At 30.2% G+C, this 24,850-nt stretch overlaps 2 protein-coding genes and 1 long non-coding RNA gene across 4 annotated transcripts in view; 1 reads left to right on the top strand and 2 right to left on the bottom strand.

Annotated features, from left to right (window-relative positions):
- Window positions 1-983: 983 nt before the first annotated feature.
- On the bottom strand, window positions 984-4,907 carry LOC107445224 (uncharacterized). The gene is made up of 2 exons (XR_006225704.3): window positions 4,514-4,907; window positions 984-1,592 (listed from the first exon to the last, which is right to left on the bottom strand). It is a non-coding gene; the product is annotated as an uncharacterized LOC107445224 (long non-coding RNA).
- LOC147814851 (uncharacterized) lies at window positions 1,581-11,549 on the top strand. The gene is made up of 2 exons (XM_087157015.1): window positions 1,581-1,716; window positions 11,156-11,549. Exons 1-2 carry the CDS (start codon window positions 1,671-1,673, stop codon window positions 11,413-11,415), a joined length of 306 nt encoding a protein of 101 aa, XP_087013141.1. The 5' UTR covers window positions 1,581-1,670; the 3' UTR covers window positions 11,416-11,549.
- Window positions 11,550-14,481: 2,932 nt separating this feature from the next.
- The window catches only part of LOC107445229 (oplophorus-luciferin 2-monooxygenase non-catalytic subunit), an 18,652-nt gene continuing 8,283 nt past the window's right edge, over window positions 14,482-24,850 (bottom strand). For both annotated transcript variants that reach the window (XM_087157014.1, XM_087157013.1), the window contains exons 4-6: window positions 22,052-22,166; window positions 19,048-19,196; window positions 14,482-14,757 (exon numbers count right to left, since the gene is read on the bottom strand). In XM_087157014.1, the coding sequence (XP_087013140.1) occupies window positions 14,618-14,757; window positions 19,048-19,196; window positions 22,052-22,166 (404 nt within the window). In that variant the 3' untranslated portion in view covers window positions 14,482-14,617. The remainder of the gene's footprint in view (window positions 14,758-19,047; window positions 19,197-22,051; window positions 22,167-24,850) is intronic.

The following is a 24,850-nucleotide window of genomic DNA, read 5'->3' as shown; positions in this document are numbered from 1 at the left end:
TTGAAACCAATCTTTTGTGTCTGTAATTAAGATTATCAATTTACTACAAGATTTTTAAATAGATTTTAATTTCAACCTTTTTTTTTGCCATGGACTGTTAACACCGATCTTCTATAAACTTTGGTTTAACATAGTTAAACTTTAGCTTAACAATTTAATTTTCTTTAGAACTTCCTACCCCATCCACAATGTAATTGTTATCAATAATCATCCGTTAAATTTTGATAACATTTTTCTTTCCTTTTTTTACCATTAATTTCTTCAGTGATTAGAGAATCAGACTCCTGTTCCAAGGGGTCGGAGTTCGATCCGCACCTCCACTACATACTCACCGAGTACATGCGACATACGTGCTCGTAAAATCTGTGGAATCAAATCTTATAGTCTGTCACTGAGCAGTACTGGAGAAAATTTACTTACCCTTCATATTTATGTCTAAATTGAGGAAGTGGCTTCCTAAATGAGATTCACTGTGCTAAGAATCCTAATTGGGAAGACGTTTCTCTGGATTATCCTCAAGGATGTTTCCCAGACAGTAATCCTCAGTTATCCTCTCATAATTTGTTTTCATTTCTGCACTTTAAAAATTAAAAATTACTTTAATGTTTCAGTGTTTTCACCTTCCTCAACTTCATGATTTCTAGGTTTGTCAGAACTCACTTTTTCTATAATTTAAATTACTTTTGGAGGTAAAAGACAATTTGCGATGAAAATTTTTTCTGGTGGCCTGTATCCAGATATTTGCTCATTGAAGGGGTAAGTGTGCAGCTACAATTATAGAAAGATTTTTCTATGTTTGTTAGAGCACACAGTTACGGTGCTACACGCACCAGACTTGATCCGAGCTGGTAGCCAACTGACATCTCTTCCACAAAACCTTTACAGTTATGAATCTCAATAATAAATATGAGTAAAATAAAAACCTAATATAAATGCTAATTTTGATACTAACTTGCATTTTTAGAAATCAGTTTTAGAGACACTGCAAAAAAATAAGAGTGATTTATTTGGAAACCTTTGTACAACATACTTGCATCATCTATTAGCCATGCACAGCGATTCTAAAGCATTTTTAAAAGATGATTCTAAAAAACTCCCTAAATATACCAATAAAGTATTGAATAAGCAGCACTAATACAGTTTTCACGATGAAGAATAATGAGAGATAGAAACAAAACAAACAGCAGCATAATCTATACATAAATTCTGAAATAGATCGAAGGTTAATATCATTTGGTATTCTAACATAAGGTGATAATGCATAACATAATGTTCCGCAGCTCATGAAACCGATGTAGTACACGAATCCATTGACGTACATCATGAAGAATAGAATGAAAAAACTATTCAAAGCCACACAGTTGCTGCTGTCACTGTACTGCAGAAATAAGCAGATGGATGCCAGTACAGTTCTAAGAAGTGCTCCAGGATCCCCTCTATTCTACAAGATGTCTCCCACAATGAAAGATGCTGTCGCACAGTTGGCTTGTCTGAGAGTAAGAACGTGGTGAATTCCAAAGGAATATATTAAAAACGTGGGCACAAATACGAAAGCCATTATGTTCTTGTTCACATTTAGCCATATGTTATCTCTGAAAGAAAAAAAAAATCCTATCTAGTTTAGTTCTTACTTAAGAAATTATGTACTTACTTAAATTTCACTTAGATTGATGGACTTAGGGCAACAGAGAGATGTCATTTTTCTCTCCAAAGATGGTAATTTTACACAATTTTTCTTTAGTTTTGTTTCCTTACAGCTACTTCACAATTTTCCGGCATTTGCCGTAGGTTGTGCTTCATTATTACACATATCTAGGCAGGCTTGAGTGCGAATTACAAAATATGTCTTTCTATAAGTCTTTATCATGTCCAAGAATTAGCGTAAGTTAGAGATTGGTGTCAAAGGATAATGGTGGGATTCGATCCCACAACCTACATGCTAAAAATCGCTTATAGAAACGTAAAGATCGCTCAGCCAAAGAGACTATTAGATAATATCTCAATTCACGCGAATTATACTTGCGATAGAATTACTAAATAATAAGTATTAAATTACAAAATGAGTTAATTACACATTAAAGACAGAATTGAAAGCTGTTAAAGCGGGACTAGTAGTAGCACCTTATTTACGTCGCACTAGAACTGTACTATGGACTGACTATAAAGCTAAGTAAAGAAAATACAGTCTGTGAAGTATAAAAGTTCAAAGTTTTATGATTTATAGCTTGGAAAAACAATTATTTCACAGTTAGTGGTAGATAAAACTAGATTAGATTCTGTGACAAAGTATTTTTTATCCCTTGGCAAAATACTCTAAAGCGTCGGGGATAGTTATGTCGATTCCAGCTGTAAGCCTGGATGTATCTTTACGCCTTTTTCCCCTAAATTAGGCTCTATTCTTAAATGAACATATAGCAATAGCAGTGAAGGAAAACTATATGTAAAGGAAAATTATCCTATCTCAATTCATTAGTGAAGCTATAAAGTTATTTTTTTTTATCTCCGGAAACGGGAGGTAAAAATCTCCGGAAGCCTGTTCCAAAGATTTTCTGAATCTTGTCATTGTTATTAAAAACGCAGATTACTAAAGCAATTATCTCATCAAGATAATCTCTTTGTAAATATTTTTTTCGTTATAAAATGTCAAATACCAAAGGTTGTCCAATATAATGGATGTTGGGTCTCACGCTTTTGAAAAATATAAAAATAATCGGCACTTAACGAATTTTTAATTCTAGTATTAAAATACTCTATGCAATTAGTTAAACAGAAATTTTTTAAATATTTAAAGTAACAGATAATTCTTTTTACCCCCCTTCAGAACCATGATCGTGATCGCGCTATTCTCTCTTCAGTGCCCACGGCATTATATATAAAATGGAACTTAAATAATTATTCTGTACTAGGTTGGTTGTATTGTTTATTATTTTAGAAATTTTCAGACGTCCTTCCAGTTTTATTAAACAGTACAATTTTATTAACAGTATAATTACGTGCAAAAATTAATATCAGTATATATATATATTATTTAAATTGTCGAAAACATTTCGAACTTTAGGGAATACAATTTTTTACATCATTTTAAAGTATGTTATTTCACGTCGCAAAATACAAAATTTGAGCGAAATTAGTTGAATTGTCCAAGGAATTTTAAATATCTGAATTTTCGAAATTAAAATTTCTCGGGAACAATTAACAGATTTTACTTAAATTTTGTATTTTGCCTGGTAAAATTACATTCTTTAAAATGATTTGAACTTGACATGCAAGATTCTTCTTAAACAGTTGTTAATAAATACTTGAAATTGATGAAATAAAAAAAAATTAATTATGACTTATAATAAAAAATTATATAATTAAAAATTATATAATTATAAAATTATATAATTATATAAGGGTTCTTTTGAGTGATTTCACTGAAAGGAATAATACGGGTAGTTCTAAAACAGGCATGGGAGAAAGAGTACGTTACTCGGGAATTCTTATTTTAAATACATCTTTCTTCGAAAAATGATGAAAATAAAAGAAATAAACATAAAAAAAAAATTCTGAGAAATTATGGAAATTAAAAAGATAAGTCAAAAATTTCGCTAAAAGACCCCTTTTTCGTTATTAGGGATATTTTAATTTTTTAAGGAATGTTATGTTTTTGAAAGGAACGTTTCTATAAGGAAACTACGTTGTAAGCAAACTATATATTTAGTTTGTCATTCATAAAGCAAATGTACTATTGTAATCACAATACTGCTGCAATATGTTAAGAAATATCTTTTTAAAGAATTTGGATATAGTGAACCATCGTTAAATAGTGACTTTATAGCTGGATCCGCAAGCGGTACACTATAGCGGGGTCCGAATGTATATGAAAAATCGGATTTTACAGATTCTACAAAACGTTGTTCTGCCAAAATTTCTATGCAGCTTGAATTCTCCGTTAGTTTGAGAAAAGTAATTTTAATTTTCAATTTTATAGGGATTAAATCATATTTGTGGCTAGAGTTACCAAGGGAACCTTTTTGTCTCCAGCGGAGCAAGGGCACGCGATACCATAACGGTCCTCTCGCATTACATCTCCCATTAGTACGTATACTCTTTGAGTATGCAGGCCTGGGGAAGCTCTTTCTCATTCTGCCGGTTCTGAAGAGGTTTATGAAAAGAACAAAAATAGACGCACGGAAAAAGTATGAAAGCTAATTACGACACTACTTTAAGCATTCAATTTAAAACCTCCTGTTGAAAACAGAGATTAATTATAGTGAGTCGTTTTATATCGAAAATTCCATAAGTTTTTTCTTTTAAACATTTGATATTTGTCAGGGAACGAAAAAGTCCACATTTTAAATTGATTTTATTGATGAATATAAATAAACACAGGAAAATAAAGTAAGAAGTTAAAAGCCCTTTGGGACACGTTTGGGATAAAATTAACATATAAACATCCACTTATAAATAAATATAATATAAAATTAGCTAATAAATCAAATTTTAAAAGAAGAATATAATATATGCTTACTTTAGATTGATATTGACTTCCATTATATTAAAGATTTTAAAATCAAACAAACTGATAATACAACGTCAAAAGTAAAAACACGATAGTTCAGATCATAAGACAATGGTAGAAGAAGTAGTAGTAGTGGGTGGAGGTAATAGTAGTTACAGTAGGTAAAAGGAACTGGAAGGCAGTGGTAGCCCAATCGTTAGAGAATCGGACTCCAATCCTGAGGCGCAAGAGTTCGATCTCGACTCCGCTAAGACTCACCGAATATATGCGATATACGTGTTCGTAAAATCTGTGCAATCGAAAGTCCTATGATCGGTTGCTGAGCAGTAACATGGGAACAGGAATCTGGAGAAAATTTCCTTCCCCATCAGATCTATGTCTAAATTGAGGAAGTGGCCTCACTGTTGAGATCCCTTCTGCATAGGATCAAAATTGTGATGGCATGTTCTCGGATCATCATCAGGGATGTTTGCCAGATCGTCTTCAATATCCCATTGTGAAGCTCAAGTGCGACGTAAATAATGTACCTGCATAAGAGGATCTGGATGAGTAAGTTGGAGGACTAAGTTCGCCCTGGGCGAGTCTCTCACTCTGCAGCGTAGAGTTATTGAGTTCGAATCCTGTACCTTTGGATGTAATTTTCTAATATGCGTATCTGTTCTTAAACATGACTAGGGCTTATAGGCCGTTGCATATGTAAGTGTAATAATAAATAAATAATATTTCATTCTTATCCTCTGTGTATCAAAAAGGTATATTGTGATGAATAGAAATTTATGAGGTGAATAGAACTGAGTCAATTTTTTTTTTTTACAACTGGGATCTGTAGCATTGTTAAGTTTGAAGTGGGCGCAAACACACACCTACACCAAATAAAGGTGCACCAAAACCTTGGGAGAGTATAAATAATATAAGACAATACATAGAAAGTGTGTAAGAAAAAAAGGAACCTTTGACTCGGTGTGAAGGCTTGATTGTCAGGGAAGTAATTCCAAGCAATCGAGAAAGAATCACTATTCTGACTTTAATTCTAGAACCGTTTGGTTTGGTGCAATGTGGAAACTGCTCCGCTAAACGCTCTGAATCGTAGAGGTAGCGGGATCAAATCTAGCCGTAACCTGGTTGTATCTTTGTGGTGCCCATCTCTAGTTTATGCTATCATTTGTTCAACTTGTTAAAGTCTTATAGCCGTTCATTTTGCTAAGAACTCAAGCCTCTGGATATATGAGTAATAATCTCCGGATATAATAAATTAATAAATAAGGAATCCCTGCCCGAGTGGTTTGGCTGATCCCCCAAATGCTGTGTACAAGATTTTTTTCAATTCGTTTAAAAAGTTTTCGGGATATGGCAAAATAAGCAAAAAGTGAAATTTACATTTAGGGGTCAAAACTTTGGAGTGCTCTCTTGACCAAACTATTGGGACCCTATTTCCCAGATTGAGTCTATCCCGTATATTTTGAGGGCCAGAAATCAAAATTCGTTGGGAAAAAAGGCATGTTTATTCAGAGGAAGTACGTTTTTGTGCCTGAATTTGTAATTTCAAATATTGCCTGCAATAATTAATTAGCATATTTGAGGGTACCTCTTTGAATCAATAAAATTGAGTTCTGGAACGTGAAGTTCCGATCATTAGATCAAAAGTTATTTAGGATAGTCTGTTTTTTTATTTTGTGCACTGTATGAGTAGTTAAGTTACGAAATCAGACACAAAAACGTATTTTCTCTGAATAACATAACTTTTTTTTCGAGGGATTTGGATTTCTGATCCTCAAAATACAGGGAGTAGCCACAATCTGGGAAATATGGTCGCAATAGTTTTGGTCAGGAGAGGGTTTCAAAGTTTTGACCTCTTAATGTTAATTTTACCTTTTGTGTATTTCGCCATTTCTCGAGAAATATTTAAGCGAATTGAAAAAAAATTTACACGCAATTATAAAATTCGTTTAGCCGCACAGATAATTCCACGAGAAAAACAATTTCTAGAGCGAATTTATTATTTTTTATAATTTTATTTAATAACAGTCGAACAAATGTTGAATAGTAAGGTATAAAATTTCTTACATCATTTTAAATAATGCATTTTTACTCGGCAAAATAATATATTTCGGTTAAATAGTTCCTCAGAAATGGAATTGAAAAAATACGACTTTTTCTAAATATGATTTCTCGGAAACTATTAGACCGATTTTGCTCTTTTACTGATAAAGAAAATAATTTAAAGTGAAATTAGTGGTGATATGCTATTTTATTGAAACTAATTTGCATTTGCACTGGAGCATTTTAATAATAGTAGTTGTTTGTGTGTTAGAAGAGAAAATCTCTTTACAATTATTGTCGATTAAATATTTTCAGGAATGACTAATTCAAGATTTAAATAACTAAGTAGATGAATTTATTAAAAATACTAGCTGAATACCCGTTCTTTATGCGGAGAGGAATATAGTAACCGATTAATATATCAGTACTGAACCACATTACAAAATCCTGCACAAAACTGAAAGACATAAACTAGCGTAATTAATAAGATTAAAATAATTTGATTTCTTAACTTTATTATATTTTGTCTTTCCATATGATTTTACGTTATTAGATTAACTAAAATACATTTTTCGTAGTTCATCTTATCAAAATTAAGATTAACTGCATTCAGAATCATTTGGCATGATTGTAAAAATTTACTACAATCTTGTGATTTCCTTTGGTACTTATCTCTTAAGAGGGACTGTAAAAATTCCCTTTTTACAGCATCTATATTAAAGCTTCCCAGTATTGATGCAGTTTTAATAGGTTTCAAATATACTAATGATACCTGTATTTGCACATTTAGTACTCATTGAAGCTGCACAAATTACCGTAATACCAGTAGTGTGTATTATCAAAATTAATTAAGCATCAGTAATGTGGCGATTTTTTACAATTCTGTTAAGTGAATTAGTGCGATTTCTCTATTAATTTGGCTTTACAGTACTTATATCTTAGTACTTATTACCAAAATTAATTAAGTATCATTAGCGTCAATAATAATTTGGCAATTATTTATGTTTCTCTTTAACGATTGGTTTCATTTATCGATTAATATTACTTTTTACGTAGCTTATTTTAAATTCAAATCAGTAATTATTACCAAAATAAATTAAGCATCAATAATAATAATATGTTGATACCTCAGATAATTCTAAACGTTTTAGTACTATTTCTCAATTAATTTTGATTTATGTTTTTATTTTAATCATAGCGTGTTTTGCTTCTTTGTCATTTAACTTACTATTTATCACCAAAATTAAATAAATTATTTTAGCGTACTATAACTGTTTCATATTTACCGTTTATCTTAAACGAATTTTCTCCATTAATTTTTCTTTTTAGTACAGAACTTTTGTATTTCAACTTGTACATATCATTAAAATTAATTAAGCCATTTTGGAGTCAATAATAGTATAGCAATTTTTCAAGATTACCTGAAAAAGTAATTTTCTTCATTAATTTGGCTTTCTAGAACATAGCCTTTTTTTAAAAATTAAATTATTATCTAATAACGAATTTAATCAAGCATCTTTGGCGTCTATAAAGGTATAGCAAACTGTTATGCTTCTTTGTGAGTTAACCTACCAATTTAATAATAACTTTTAATTTCAGTTACAGGTTGATTTTAAATTATTTAATATTATAGATTCGTATTTTTAAAGTATAATTATAATCAAAATAACGTGGTAAATAATAAAATAATAACAAATAGAGATATTCTTAAAGCATATATATAAATTAATGAAATATCAACTGAAATTAAATTATAAGAAAAAATACAAATTATTTAAGAATAAATAGAAATATTCAAAGAATAATATTAAATATTGTATCATAAAGAGAAATTGTATAAGATTGTAACTTATACAATTTCTCTTTAACTTATACAACTTATACAATTTCTAGATAATCGTATGAAGATATCTCCTTCTCGAAAGTATAATAAAAATATAAACACAGAAATGATGGCGAAATGACGTCACGTCGAAACAATTTCCGGTGGATTCCGGATATTTTTACTGATCATGGGCGAAAACTGCAGCTGTCGTTCATTATTTTTATTCCCATTGTTATTATTTCATATTAAATTTATTAATTAATTAACTTTTATTATATTTTAATCTGAAAAAGCTCATTAGCAGGATTTACTTATAAATAAGTTACACAACTTATGCTAAAATCTAAAATAAATTATTCAAATATTCCTTAAGAATAATAATTTAAAAAATTCGGCTTATTGCAAGGAAAAAAATTTTTTTTGAACTGTTATTACATTCAAACTAAATACGAATGAATTATTTCAAGTTTTTGATTTTTGCTTTAAAACTGATGTGGCGTACTACGTGATGTATACATTTTTATAACTTTAGGATTTGAAAATAGTATTATCGATATTAAGTTAAATATGTTAAAAACTATTTTTAAAATAATTTAGTATAAATTACTTTTATTTGATAATGATCAAAAATCAGTATTTTTGAGTGACAATGAGATTTACAGTTGTACGTAAGAATTTTTTCGTTCGCAGAAATAATTCAAACGCATGGTGAAAAACTGAAAACGTAAAAATTATATTAATGGACTGACTATTTCAATCCATATGATACCAATTGCTTAAATCGGATGATTATTTGAAAAGTTATTGCGGTTACTTTTTATTTGATAAATTTTACTTATTCTACTGGTTAATAAACACTTAATCAACTTAGTCGTTTCCATTTTTACAATTTCTAAATGCGATTAAAAATTCCGACTAGCAAGTGTAAAACCAGTTGTTTTCTTTCTTTCTTTTCTTTTTTTCTTTCTTTTTCCTTTTTTATTTATTTAGATGATCGCTTTATAAAGATATGCAACCAGAATAAAATCAGTAAATATAATTTTTTTTCTAAATTAAACCAAATGTTGTCGAATACATTGGAGGTTGTGACCTTGAAGGTTAAAATGGTACTTAATATATATTTATTATTTAATATATCGAACGAATTCCTGAAATGAATGCCCATCAGATAGACAGGATTTATTGTATACTCCTGTAAATACTTTTATCAGATTTGTTTAAAATATGAGAATAACATGATAAAAAGTACCCTCATTAGTTATCCCTGCGCGAGCCCCCTTTTCTAGAGTCCCTGATATTTAGAGGCACTCTGTGGGTTCTCGTTTAGGGTGGTCTAAGAAACATTATGAAATGTTCACCGACATATTTATTGAAATTTTGCTGCTCTTCGAAAAGTGCGGTTTGAAATTCATAAGGTACCGTATGTATTTTGCATATCTAGTGTTTATTCAAGACTGCAATCAGTGAATTATAATTTTTTTCAAGTATTGTATGTGCATGCTGAATGTCTGATATACTATTTGTAAAAGTGAATGTTCGTAATCATTGCGTATCGTTATTTCTTGCTTACTCATATCGGCACATGCCGATATTCAGCAGTGTCAGTGAAAATTAATATTTAACAAACTTTGAATGAATGATGAATGAAATGTATTTGGTATATACCGTTATTTCTCATTTACACACCCGCATAAGGTCATATTCATCAAGCGTTGATGTAAGTAAGATAAAAGTGTAATTTTTTTTAAAGCTTTACTGTTCGTGCAAGCTGAATGCTGATCTTTAGAATGACTGATATTTGTTGAGTAACGTTATTTCTCGCTTACTTATGCCGATATTCAGCATGCCGATATTCAGCACTGTCAGTGAAAAATAATATTTAACAAACTGCATGAATGAATGTTGAATAAAATGCATTTGCTATATATCATTATTTCTCATTTACACTTCCGCATAAGTTCATAGTCAACATGCGTTGACGTAAGTAAGAGAAAATTGTAATTTTATTTTTTATTTAAGATTTATTCTTTTTGTATGTTGAATGTCTGATACAAATATTTGTCATTTTAAGAGAAAAATGATGATATTTAACAAGTCTCAAGGAAATTCACAAGTGTGGAATATAATGTATTTGTTAAATATCATTATTTCTCACTTACTTTAATCTATTAGTAATATTGCGGCAATATAGATATTTATATACTATATAGGTAGGTAGGTAGGTACCTTATTTACGTCGCACTAGAGCTTCACAATGGGCTATTGGCGAAGGTCTGGGCCCGAAGTCGAGCACTTTGCCGTAGAACAGTTTAACGAGGACCGATACCGCGCACCCTCGATCCCTACCCAGGGTGATCAAAGTGGTCACCCACCCGCTCACTGACCGCAGCCAATGATGCTTGACTTCGGTTATCTACTGGGAACCGTGACTTTACGATCAGTCCACTGCAGGACTAATAAATATAGAATAAAATATATTTGTGAATAATGCTGTTTATTAAATATATTGTATTCCATATTTATAAACTTTCCCAACTTTCTGACGCAGATAGGACAACGCTGCCTCTTTTATATATATATTTTTACTGATGCTCTACTTACGAGCAAAATTAGACATTTTAGTATTTTTTTTAAAAATAAATTTTTAGAGAAAAGAAAATCTGAAATTCAGAGAAAATAGTTCTCCTTTTAACTCAGATTCATGTTTTTGCTGATTGCCAACCATTAGACTTGCGAATACAATCTAAATTAAATATTCTGTAGATTGATTTCATTTTAAATTTCAGCTATCGAAATTGAAATGTCTTCTGATGGTCATCAGATGTTAGCCGGAGGTATTCTTCTCATCACTGGATTCTCATTCGTCGGTGTTGGAGTCTCCAATTGGTCAGTGGACTTGCCTTACTCGGCCAACGCCTCCATCTTTTTTGGACTTGTAATAGTTCTAAGTGGCCTCGTTCTAACTGTAAAATCCCGATTGAATAACGAAGAGACATCATTGCCAGTTACTCATCAAACAAAGGAATGCATCCAAAACAAGAATTAGTATTTATCGCCAAGATCGAAGAGTAGAGATTTTGTATCGCTGTATTTATTAACATATAATATAATTTTGTATTTTAGATTAAAGGTTTGCCTTTACGTCTTTTGAGTACTACTATGATGATTACAGTTACAAGGTATGATAATTACGATCATTACCAGGGCTAGGATATTGAGGATAAATGCATTTTTTAAAAAATTTTTGGTAGTTTTTTTCCTTTATAAAGGTTCATGGATTATTATGGCTATAATATAAAGCATATTTTTTTATTTATAATTTTTTAAAATTTTTTTTATTAATAGTTGCTTATGAATTCTAAATGGTATTTTTTATTTTAAGATTATTTTTATTGTTAATTAAGTCCTTTACCAGTTTATAAAATTGGAGCAAATTTTGCATTGAATCTTGTTATTCTCTATAGTTTCCAATAACAAGTTTTGATGCTGAACTCAGTTTTTCAACACATAAGAGGTTTTTTTTCTCTTTAGCCAATAGGGAGACTTTTTAGCCAATAGGAAGTTTTCCAATTTAAAGAATATCGAGAAAAAAATTAATAATTACAAGGAAAAGACGATGATGAAAACTATGCTGTTCTGATATTTTTGAGAACAGTAACTAAAAATTAATGAATTTTTATTTATTTTTATTAGCTATTTAGTTACATTCGTTTTATTTACAAATTACATACTTTAACTATCTTATTTTTCATTAAATTTTAAATTATAAGTTCATATTTATAATATTTTTTAAAAGTTGATACAAGAACTGTCTCCAAAAATATTTAAGGATATTAATTTTTATTTTTAAGTCATTTATTATGTTTTTAAAGGCCTTTTTTGCATTTTTTAAGCCCTGGTTATTGTATTAAAGCTGTGAATATAGATCATATTGATACATGATTTATATGTAAATATTTACATCACTTTAACAGCAAACAAACTAATCTCTTTTCTCTGACATGTAACCTTTCAACTTAAGTTATGAAAGATTATAATAATTTACCATTGCATAAATAATCGGATATATATTCATATATTAACTTTATATATTTAACCATCAATTATCCACCTATTTTTCAATTTTTCTCTGTCTTAATTTAGAAGAAAAATTTGCTTTAATGAAATTCTACAAGAACATGAATTTTAAAAGCTTTTAGAATTTTGAACTGGAAAGATACGGTTTCACATTTTTTTCCCTCCAGCGATTTTGTGAGATAATTTTTTATCTGCCGCTAGATTCCGTTCCATGGTATTTTGACTCATTTTTTTTTGTTTGTTTGCAAAAAAAAAAAAAAAAAAATAGCAATCACAGCTTTTTAATTTCTGCAAATCCTTCAAAAAATGAAGTAAAATATTCACATTATGGATCACAAATCAATATTTTAGTGAGGAAATTTTTATCAAAATTCTAGCTAACGATCATTGAGGTAGGCTGGGGCAAATATCAGAATAAGTAGTATTGAATTTTAAAGGTGTTTCAGTTATTCGCCTTTACTTTCTCTATATTTTTCCGGCAATCTAACGGGTTTTCGATATTTTTAATCATGCTTTATTTTGTTAATTATTCCATTTTAATTGCGTCTTTTTCTCGCCTAAATACTATTATTTGTGACTCCCAAAATGTAAGTTTTTCTATATCAGTTTTGATAAGAACTTAAAAGATTGCATGTTAAGGCTGCCTTTCAAAGACTGTGTCATTGTATGTCACATCCAATAAACATTTAACGGGTGATATACAAGGTTTTCCATAATGATTACCCTCAATATATATTTCTACAAGCCTTGTCAAAAATAAACTAAAAAACATACAAGGGACAACAATTTAATGTTAAGGTGAATTTAAAACACAATAGTTATTGAAATTCAATTGAATCTCTACTAGGGAATACAGGAGAGAAAGCATTGAAACCTGTTTGACAGCGGGAAGAAATACAGAGAAGTTAAAATGGTTGGAAACAATCCCATGTTTAATCAAAATCGTTTTAATGCTTTTCATTCCACTATTCATTAAAGTAATCAAAAGATTTCTATAGCGTTTTCCATTTCTTCCTCAAACAATAAAAAAGTCGAGACCCCTATTAACTTTAACTTCCTTTTTGACGAAGATTCAAAATATATGTATTAAGAGTGATGATTACAGAGCATTTTGTATTTTAGTTATCGCAGTTTCTTGTGGTTAGTGGAAGTCATTCGTTTTGGCTCTTTTAAGAGATCCTTCCTCTCCCCATCGAACTCAGCTACCGAAGGGGTGGTAGAAGTTGAGGGAAAATTCTAAATATCTTTAAATCATTTTTATCTCATTTTCACAAATGAACTGACACTGGATATTTACCTTATTTGACAATATCGTTCGATGTATGAAAAACAGAAGGCCAACACCCGATGACAATTTGGGAGATAAAGTGTACGGTATTTAAAATTCTCTATTAATTTTTTGTGACAAAATTACGCCAATACAGTTTTGCAATCAGAAGCTTTCGATAGGTAGTTAAATAATATTCAGTTGCCTGCTATTAGATTTTTTTTTTTATAAATATCTTTGTTTTTAAGCAATCAGCGTTAAGAGAAATTTTTTAGAGTAATCCAAATCGGTTTTCCTCAGTTTAAACAGTGATAAAATTAGATTTTTAAAAATCTAAAAACTGAGAAGCATGTAATTTCGAAGTACTTACTCAAAACCAAATATTGCTTTTAAGTTCGGAAGAAGAATTCATGGAAGTTCTACAAATCATCAAGAGCCATATTTCCTTGTGTAATAAAGCAAACCCTTTATTTTCTACCGTTTTTGAAAGGGTATTGTGCAGTCTAATAATAATACATCATCTAAAATTTTTTATAAAAAAAAATATCAAGAAAAAGCAAATTAAAGATTTAATCCAAAATCCAAGATGGCGCGGGTAGAGGCCTCTTAAGACTCATTTTTCCTCTTTGCATAAAATTTATGTATACTTTTCTTATAAATAACATTTTTAATTTGACATTTTGATGATATTCATTCCTTTTTAGTAAACGAATGAAACTGCAGCAGAAATATGATAGCAGAAATAACTTCATAAAAAATAATTTTCGATTCTTATAAAATGCTATATTTTAATGAACATTTTGACTAGACAAATTCTAAACTGGATTTTTTTTTTTGCGGATAAAAACTTAGTTGTTGTTTATGAAGAAAATCGTAAGTTGTTTTCATAAATTGGAACAAATAATTAGCATTTGAAATTAGCAGCATCAAGTTCTTTAAGTTCTTTCCCTTTGTACTTTGAGGGCAAAGCGCAAGTTCCTGAAAGTGCATCTGGCTTCGCTTTTATTAACCAGGATAGACGACAATCACAGATGATTGGATTACCTATAAAGAAAAAAAAAAGAATTAAGTTAAAAACACATCTTAAAAAATTCACTAAATTCATTTGAGAAAATGAGAATTTTGACCTTAAAAGTTTGAATTTGTTTGCTTTTAAGTTTATTTAGTCATTTTTTTTCTATTTTCGCTATAATTGGTTAATATCTTGAGTAAGATTAATTTTTGATAAAATTAAAATTTTTCAACTGAGCATAATTGTTTTTATTATATGTAATGTGCAAAATAAAGGGAACAAAAACGCTCAATTTAATTCAATTTAAATATTTGTAAAGGGGGGATAAACTTAAATGTGCTGCTTATTTAATACAGATGATTAGGTTCCGTTATAAGGTACAAAAATGTATTTTTTTATAATTTTTTTTAATGCCTGATCTATATTTTTATTCTCGCAATAAAGTTTGAGGAGATTACAATCTTGAAAATATGGCCAAAATAGTATGGGGGGAAAGGATAGTTCTAAGAGATTTTGTGGATTTTCGTGAATTTTGAGAGGATTTGCTGTATATAGCCGAAGGGGGCGTGTTCAAAAAGGGGATTCCTTAACAATAACAGAGAGATTTTTAGTTCTTTTTTTGGAGCAGGAAAATTTTTACGCTTTGATTTCCAAAATAATATTACATTTCTAATTTAAAAGTAATAAATTCAAAAAACAGTTAATTAAGAAATTTAATTAATAATTAAAATTTATTAAAAACCAAAGAGGAAAAATTTTCTATGTTCGAAAAAAAAAGAATAAAAAAACTTCGCTGTTTATAGTTAAAAAGTTCACTTTTTTAACCCTACTTTTGGCTATAAGCTTGCAAATCCTCTCAAAATGCATGGCTTAGAACTGTCCTTTTCACCCTACTCACAATAGTTCAGTCATGATAGCTGCTGAAAGTTTGGACCCCTGAATTTGGAATTTCATTAAATTTTTTCTTCAGAACTATCAAATCAATAAATTGTGCATCAATAAATTGTGCATACAATTATATAAATGTTTAAAACATCTTTCAAAAAATATTTTCTTGAAGACATTAATTTGGATTATGAGCCACAGTGCACACTGCTTTAGTAATTTAATTAGTAATTTGGTAATTTAGCACGGCAACTTGACAGCATGCAGTGTTAATTATGAGGGAAAGCTACATTACATCAACGTAGACATTAATGTTTTCAGTTGTACTCGGGCATTCAGAAAGTATTATTCCCCAGACCCATAAAAAGGAACAGAACATTATTACTTGGAAAGATTTATTGCAAAAGATACAGTATTCCAACTACTCTTCAGCATAAAACTTCCGGTATGGTGTCAGCTGTCAATATCGAGCGATAAGTTAATGCTGTCCAGTATTATTGAAGTTCGGGAATGGAGTCAGCGTGCCATAACTGTTTGTAAATCTTCGTCTGGGGTGAAAGTAAAACCCAAACAAGAGTTTTCGCTGGTGTAAGAACAGGTGGAAGTCACTGCGAGAGCACAAGATCAGGTCTTTAGGGTGGATGGTCAAACACCTCCCATTGAAACTTATGCATATTTATTTTTATGTGAAATTCACCGTATGCTGGCTGGCTTAGCATTACACACTTTCCTGCAAATTTTTAACCTCAACCTGTTCATGCACTTGAAGAAATTCCTGTCCTTTCTATAATTTCTCACATACGAAGATGTAATAATAGCTATGGTACGATGGCTCTATTCCCAAGCGGCAGATTTCTATGATTCATGGACATCAAAAACTGAAACCGCGGTTATATTTTATAGTTACATTAAAAAAAGAAATTTTTTTTCCCCTAGATTTTATCCTAGATTTTAGATTTTTGAGAATCGTAGATTTTATCTACGGTTCTCAAATGGTGTTTCCTTGTGTTCCGTGGAAGGATCAGAGGGGCTCCGCGACTTCGCATTTTTTTTTTAAAAACCATTTATGATTTTCGACATCTGCAATTAAATTATCTCCAAATAATTAATTAATATTCATTATTTATTTGATCTATCCATTATTTTTTATGAAATTATTTAGTTGAAATGCTGGTGAAACCAGAAAATTCTAAATACTCTTCTTTTGTTCTGAAATTCTAAAGATGCTGAATGAATAATGAAAAGGATATGCATTTATGAAAATTTGCCTCAATATTTCGTATCGAATAAATCACGTGGAGGAAATATTTTTCTGAACGTTTCACCATTTTCAAAATTTTTTTCCGTCCATTTTCGCTTATATTTTAACGGAATTTTTTTTTCAGCCTATTCATTTTCAGTTTATGCACGCACTAAAATTAAATTAAGAACTAGATTAGATATTGCTCCAGACATGAGAATTCAACTGTCTGACACAAAACCAGATTTTAAATAATAATATTGATAAAAAGATAAGAATTTCATTCTTAATTCGAAATCTTCTATACATATATAAATGAATGTCTGTCTGTTTGTATGTGTGTCCTTATCTATCCGAATCCTTATCTATCCGACCGAAAGATATGAAATTTGGCATACAGATAGATCGAAGTGCGAGGAAGGTCATTGTCGACATTCTACGACGAACCGTTCGAGTGGGAAGAGGGAAAAAACGAAAAGGAATTTTCTGATTGGTTTAGTATTAGCCATTGTTTTAAATTTAAATACAGAGGATTCAATTTTTCAAATATTTTAAAGATAACATCAGAGATGTTTGCTAGCTTATAGATCTATTTGATAAAAAAAAAAGTTTCTCGCATGTTCCTTAATATTTAATTATTTTTTATTCGCTATGACAGATAAATTCAATAAACATTAACGTGGTATCTTTCGTAAACGACGTCACACATTTTATATTTTTAAAGTTATCTAATACCATGTGTTCGTTTTATTTTTAGCAATTCTTTTAAAGTGTGTTTTTATAAAAGCAAATAATTTAAAACTAACGGTAATAGAAATGAAAACTAAAATAGTTATGTATTTAAAAGCAAAATTAATGGAAACGTGGCACTAATTCTCTGAGAAGAAATGTAAATAAACAGTCATCTTTTATTGGAGCCAATGATTCGTAATTAATTTAAGTAATATATGCAAAAATATTATGCGAAATATTAGGTAAAATATGCTATGTACTAAAAGCCAAAATTACTGGAATAAAGGTGCTTATTCGCTTAGAGGAACCGTAAAATAGTTGCACTACTATTATTGACGACAATGATGCTTAATTATTGTTGATAATTTTGCATTAATGGAAATATAAAATAACCTATCTACTAAAAGGCAAAGTTAATGACTAAAAGATACTTTTTCGTTTTGGATAATCGTAAAAAATCGCCATATTATTGTTAACACCGATTCTGATCAATATTGGTAATATGTAATTATTGAAATTAGAAAATAAGCTTTTAATGGAGAAATAGTTAGTGGGGAATTCATTTCAATAAGAGTTTCTGTAGTTTCAGAAAATATTTCAACAGGTTTTCCGTAGTTTCAGAAAATATTTCAACAGGATTTCCGTAGTTTCAGAAAATATTTTTTCAGTGGTGGCAAAGATAGTATATCAATATTTTATGAATTTGAATTAAAAGAAAATTCTTTCAGCCACTATACTTATAAATATTTTAAACAGTAACTTAAGAATCAGATATAGAAGAGGTCATGCTCCAATGTCCTTATCAAGGTCTTATAAAAATTCTATTTGTTTTTAAAATTGCGGATTTAGTTTGCTGCCACTGACAAATGAATGTGCTTCGGTTAATATAAACGGTTATACAAATATATCAATCTAGGTGTAAAGTATTATATTAATATATTTGGTGATTATTAAAACTGCACCAATACTAAGCAGTATACACCTATACTTTGGCTTCTTGGGAAGGAATAAGCAACGGAGAAAATTATTTGATAGTGGTAAATTTTGGCTATCATGAGATGGCCACAAGCAATAGCATCACGCCAAGTGGAATCTAAGCACTTGATCTCTATTCAGATGGGATGAACTATAAGATATGTTTTTTGCTTAATATGATAATATAAAGCTACCGGGAAGGGCAATAAAAATATTAAATAAAAAAATGAATTTATTTTAGCGTTATTAACCTGCAATAAAATAGTCGTGAAAGGCTCGTAGTAAAAAGTTTGTTCCCTGTTTACTTTCTGTATGGAGATTGGGTATAGAGTTTTGTATCATTGGATAGTTTGTGTAAATTATTTAACTCACCCAATGTTTATTTAACTCTCCTACCCAATGTTTATTTTTCAAGAGGTTTGATTATTCTTGGACTTTTAGGTTATGCTGTATTATGCAGCTTTTAGGATACTTTTAAGATATACTGTACCTTCCAGTTGAAAGTATACAAGTCTGTCTGTGCTTCCAATGAATGCTGTTGCAGGTAAAACAGTTAGCTGGTTATGTCTAAGACCAAGAGTCTGTAAGCGTGGCATATCAGCAAACATGTCATCTGGTAGACTTTTTATGTTGTTATTGCTGTCAATAAAATGATACAAAAACTATACAAGAAGTGTTAATAAGAGTTAAATATACATTAGATTAACAGTTCAACCATTTCAGGAAGATATTAAATTCATCAAAAGCATTGCTTTCTCCAGGCAAAGACTTGGAGGCGATCTTTGTGATCGATCCTCCTTTTTTATGAAGTCAGACATGAGTGATATCGTTTATCACAGCATAGCTAATTCAGGCTCTAGAAACATTAAGCTCTACGTTCTGCACAATGTTATTCAAATTAATAAAATTCGGGTTAAGCTGGTTAGCAGCCTAAAGCATATTCAACCCTTCCGTCGCTTAAGATAAGAACGAAAATCAAGTTTCCGTTATGAGATGTACCCCACACCTAAAATTTTTAAGAGACTTTCGACGCCATTTTGAAGCAACTGATTACTGGAACTTTTTATCGCTCGGTTATAGAATAGTTCTTATCACTCTAGGGAACAATTTTATTTATTTATATACTTTTTTTGTTTACTGTTATGTGCAATTTTTTAACAGATCTTCGATATTTTTGCATTGCTGATTTCAAATCGTTTTCCTTCTTCAAGCTAAATTTTTTTTCTTCTAAATGATACGTTTAGTCTAATTTTCTCGAAGTAATATGGTTATATATAGCATGGGGTAACGTAAATGTTGCGCCCAACTTTTAGGGTAATCATTCAGGATTGAAATTGTATTGAAACTCAAGCCCGGAAATTCCCTATCATAAACTGTTTCTTCGTTTACTTCTGAATAGGTCTTAATAGGTAATCGTCCCTAGCCGCGTGCTATAACATTTCCGAGAATGAGTTCATATGCAATTTTAAACCTGATGGTGTGAATTCCCCAAGAAGTTTGTCGCAACATTTATATTTGTAACTTTGTACATTTTGAAAAAAGAAAAAAAAAACTAAACTTGTCATTTAAAAAAACTCTAGTTTTATGAGCAAAACTTATCCACACCCGAATTAGGCAAGGTCAAGTATTTTTATAAATGGAACAAAAATTTTGTTCTCCAGTGTAATTAATAACCAAATAAAGAGATTAAATGCACATACATAAATAAGAAGAAAAAAAAACTAAGTGCCAAAGTTGCTCTTCAACCAGCCCTAAGTGATTTACAAACGGCTTTTCAATTTTGTGCAATCTTAATCAATATTTACCACCTAAAATTATGATTAAAATACAGACAACGACGTATAGTTCAAAGACGCAGTCATTGTTATGTTTTGTGCTTCATAAGATGACGACATGCTACTGTATGTCGTCCTAACTGAGTAAAAACTTGAAGTAGTCGAAACTGAGAAAAACTGGACAAAACTGACAATTCAATTGTATTTTCTAAGAGTTATCAAAATAAGGGTTTTCGAGATCGCTAATTGTAGTAAAAATTCTTAATTTTGAATTTTAATATTCAAAATGGTGGATCCTGTATAGTGACGTTTAAGAGCCAAAAATTTAATATGTTTAATTAATCAATTACTTCAAAATATTTTATTGCTAGTAAGTACATTTAAGGTTTTTTTTCTAACTGCGAATATTATCCAAAATTTATTATAACACTAACGCGAATAACGAGTACAAGAATAAATAATAAAATCTGAATCTTAGTTCAAAAAATCATTGTTATAATAAATTATCATATTTAGACAGGAATATGATTATTAGATTCTTTTACACATATATTCCAATGATTCTAATTATTTTATTCCATAGGAACGAAATTTTTTTAACGCTTTTTTCCTCTTTTGAGAAACTTATACCGGAATTGTTTATTAGATTCTTTTACACAAAATATAATTCCCATATTCCAATGATTCAAATTATTTCTGCAACTAAGGGATCTTATTCCATAGGAACGAAATCTTTTTAACGCTTTTTTCCTCTTTTGAGAAATTTATACCGGAATTGTTTATTAGATTCTTTTACACAAAATATAATTCCCATATTCCAATGATTCAAATTATTTCTACAACTAAGGGATCTTATTCCATAGGAACGAAATCTTTTTAACGCTTTTTTCCTCTTTTGAGAAATTTATACCGGAATTGTTTATTAGATTCTTTTACACAAAATATAATTCCCATATTCCAATGATTCAAATTATTTCTACAACTAAGGGATCTTATTCCATAGGAACGAAATCTTTTCCTCGCTTTTTTCCTTTTTTGAGAAACTTATACCGGAATTGATTATTAGATTCTTTTACACAAAATATAATTCACATATTCCAATGATTCAAATTATTTCTACAACTAAGGGATCTTATTCCATAGGAACGAAATATTTTCATCGCTTTTTTCCTCTATTGTGAAACAATCGGTTCATTGCCGAGCAATAATTGCTTGAACAATTTCCAATATTCTGCAATCCAAAATATTTTCTAGAGCGCTTTCAAATTTGAATTGATCTTCAACTACTGATATAATAAGCAAGATATTTTCATATATTAACTTATATTATACTTATAAGTGCATAAAACAAAATAATAAGTAAATTAAACCACCAATAACAATAAAGAAAGTATAATTCTTAAGAAGTAACACTTGCACGAAATGCATAACAAGAAGTCACATTTCAAATGCGGAAATATATAATCCCTTTATATGGATTAAACAATAATTATAATATTTTTAAATGAATAATTTTTTATTATTATACATACTTTTACTGACTAGAAGCCTTAATGATCTGCGAGTTGCTTCTTTGGATTCTTTTCATGAGTTCCGACCTCTGTGCCGCATATTAGTTTTAGTTTTTTTTTCAATAAACAAATGAAACAAATGTGTCCTTAAATTAATTTTGTCTTTGTTAAACAATGTCGCAAAAATTGTATAGACTGTATTACTTACTTGAAATATAATACTTGAATATTAGAAGGTGTTGGAAATATATCACGACTTAATTCTGTCAGCTTGCAAGATATAACAGCTACTTTTTCTAAATCAACAAATTCTTTAAAGACACCTAAAAGATTTCAGCAGAAAATATACATTAAATGAAGTGTAATAATAATAATAATAATAATAACAATAATAATAATAATGTAAGATCAACTCATACGAGTACCGTCAGCAAGCTAGTTTTAAAATTCATTGAAAATTTTGTCGATTTCTCAATCACTTAGTGTAAATTATTTTTAAACTTGGTTCTAAGATAGAAGAATTGATATAAGGTGCTTATACACCGAAGAGCCATTACATTATGATCACCCTGCTAATAACATGTAGGACCACCTTTAGCCCTCAAAACTGCTAGCACCCGCCGTGGCATTGATTCCACAATATAGGTAGTCTGAGTTCTGATAGGTAGTCTGAGGTATCTGGTACCAAGCGCTCACCAACTAGTCCTGCAATTCCTTCACGTTGTGAAGGGGTAACATGGCAGCATGAATTTGGTTTTTTAAGTAGAACCACAAATGCTCTATTGGATTAAGGTTAGGTCAATTTGGGGTCCAAGACATGACTTGAAAGTCACTGGAATGTTCCTCGAACCAATTCATGACGATTTGACCCTTATGACGTGGTGCATTATGCTGTTGGTAAACACCATCCCCCGCAGGAAAAACTGTTGCGATGAATGGGTGAACCTGGTCTGCAACTATGTTCAAATAGCTTACAGACGTCAGGGATTGTTCTATGAGAATTATGGGTCCTAATGTGCCCCATGAGAACATTGTTCCTAGGCGAGAAATAATGAAAACCTGGGCGAGCCCACTGTTATAAATGGAGGGTGGTCATAATGTAATGGCTCTTCGGTGTATATCAATTGCTATCTCTTTCAATAAAAGTTCATAAGCATCATTGACAAAGTTATTCCCCCCCAACTGGGATAATTTTGTCCACTAGATGCTTTATTTATTTATTTATTATTATTTTTTTTATTGATTACTACCGCTAAAGCCAACTTCTTTGAAATGTTTCAGTAGTAAAAGATAATTAAAGCTTAAATGCGCTAGTAGAAAAAAAATTATGTATCATTTCTATTTTTGCAAATTATATCTGTACTAGGCACTCCTTAAACTGTTAGATTCTCGTAATAAAGTTTTAGTGGTAATTACATTTAGTGTATTTTATTTTCGTAACTAATCATTGATGAGCTTTTTATTCTGGAATGAGTGTGATGAAATGTGTATTAAAGAAAATGGAAATAGCCCGAACTGCGTGTTTAAGAAAATAGACGCAGTTTGAAATGAATGTTCTAGAAAATAGACACAGCTCAAAATTAGTGCTTAGGAAAATGGACATAATTCAAAATGAGTGTTGAAGAAAGTGGAAATAGCCCGAACTGCGTGTTTAAGAAAATAGACGCAGTTTGAAATGAATGTTCTAGAAAATAGACACAGCTCAAAATTAGTGCTTAGGAAAATGGACATAATTCAAAATGAGTGTTTAAGAAAATGGAAATAGCCCGAACTGCGTGCTTAAGAAAATGGACCTAGCTTAAAATGCGCGTTTAAGAAAATGGATGCAGATGGTAATGCGTGTTTAAGAAAATAATCATAGCTCGAAATGTGTGTTTAAGAAAATGAACATGGCTCGAAATGAGTACTTAAGAAAATTAGTTCGAAATGAGTGTGTAAGAGAAAATGAACATAGCTCGCAATGCTTGTTTAAGATAGTAGGACAAAGTTTGAAATGCGTGTTTAAAGAAATGAAATTCGTCTTTTGAATGTTCGATCCAAATTTAACAACTAAATCAGAAATTTCGTGCTTACCTTTCATTACTTTTTAAAACACGAAAAGCACGTTAGGAGTAATGTCCCAGATATCGCGGTTGGGATGACTGGTTGCTTGGTATATTACAGCTGTAACTTTTTGGGAGATCTCTTGAGAACACTAGACAATAAAGTGGTTTTTAAAATTCTAAATTCGTACATCGTGAATTTAAGGCCTCTATTATAAATTTTCAGAGCCCGTAGCAATCTTATAAAAAAACTGGTGACTTTTCTAAGTATTTTCAAAAAAGACTAATTTTAAAAAAAAAATTACTATGGTTTAGGCAAATGAGCAACCTATTATTACGAAATTATTTTAATTCATTTGATTAATTTTAAAAAAATAAATAAATAAAAACAACTTTAGTTAACGAAGTTTGAAACACGTAGTAAAATGCTAAGTCAATTTTTTTTTTTAAATAGTTGAGTCCATTTTATTAAATACGCATTCTTAGATATTAATTCTTAAACGTGCATTTTAAGTGATGTTCATTTTCTAAAACACACATTTTGATTTGCTATGTCTATTTTTTAAAATACGCAGTTTAAGCAATGTCCAGTACAAAAAACTTCTCGACGTATATTAGAAATAATTAAAAAAAAAGAGAGAGAGAGAGAGAGAGAGAGAGAGAGAGAGAGATCATATACAGGGTATTCAAAAAGTATGAAAACGGACAAATACCTTCAGAAATAAACGTAACGCATAGAAACTGAAAACTGAGCAAGGGAAATGTTTTAAAAGATTCGTTCAATAATACCGGATTTGATTTCTCAAATTCTGAGTCTAGTGGGGAAGGATACATTAAAATCTTATTTGTTTACCCCATTTATTGCAGCAGAAGGGGATTTTCTAAGAAAAATACTCCAAACTGACTTGCAGACCATTGAATTTTAGTTTACAGATGGCGCTGTAATCGTGAATTAAAAAATGAGG

Source organism: Parasteatoda tepidariorum, chromosome 2, assembly GCF_982258835.1.
Source record: "Parasteatoda tepidariorum strain Cologne lab strain chromosome 2, Ptep-v5.0, whole genome shotgun sequence".
Classification (NCBI taxonomy): domain Eukaryota; kingdom Metazoa; phylum Arthropoda; class Arachnida; order Araneae; family Theridiidae; genus Parasteatoda; species Parasteatoda tepidariorum.
Note: the sequence above shows the minus strand (reverse complement) of the source record. Positions and strands in the feature narration are given on the sequence as shown.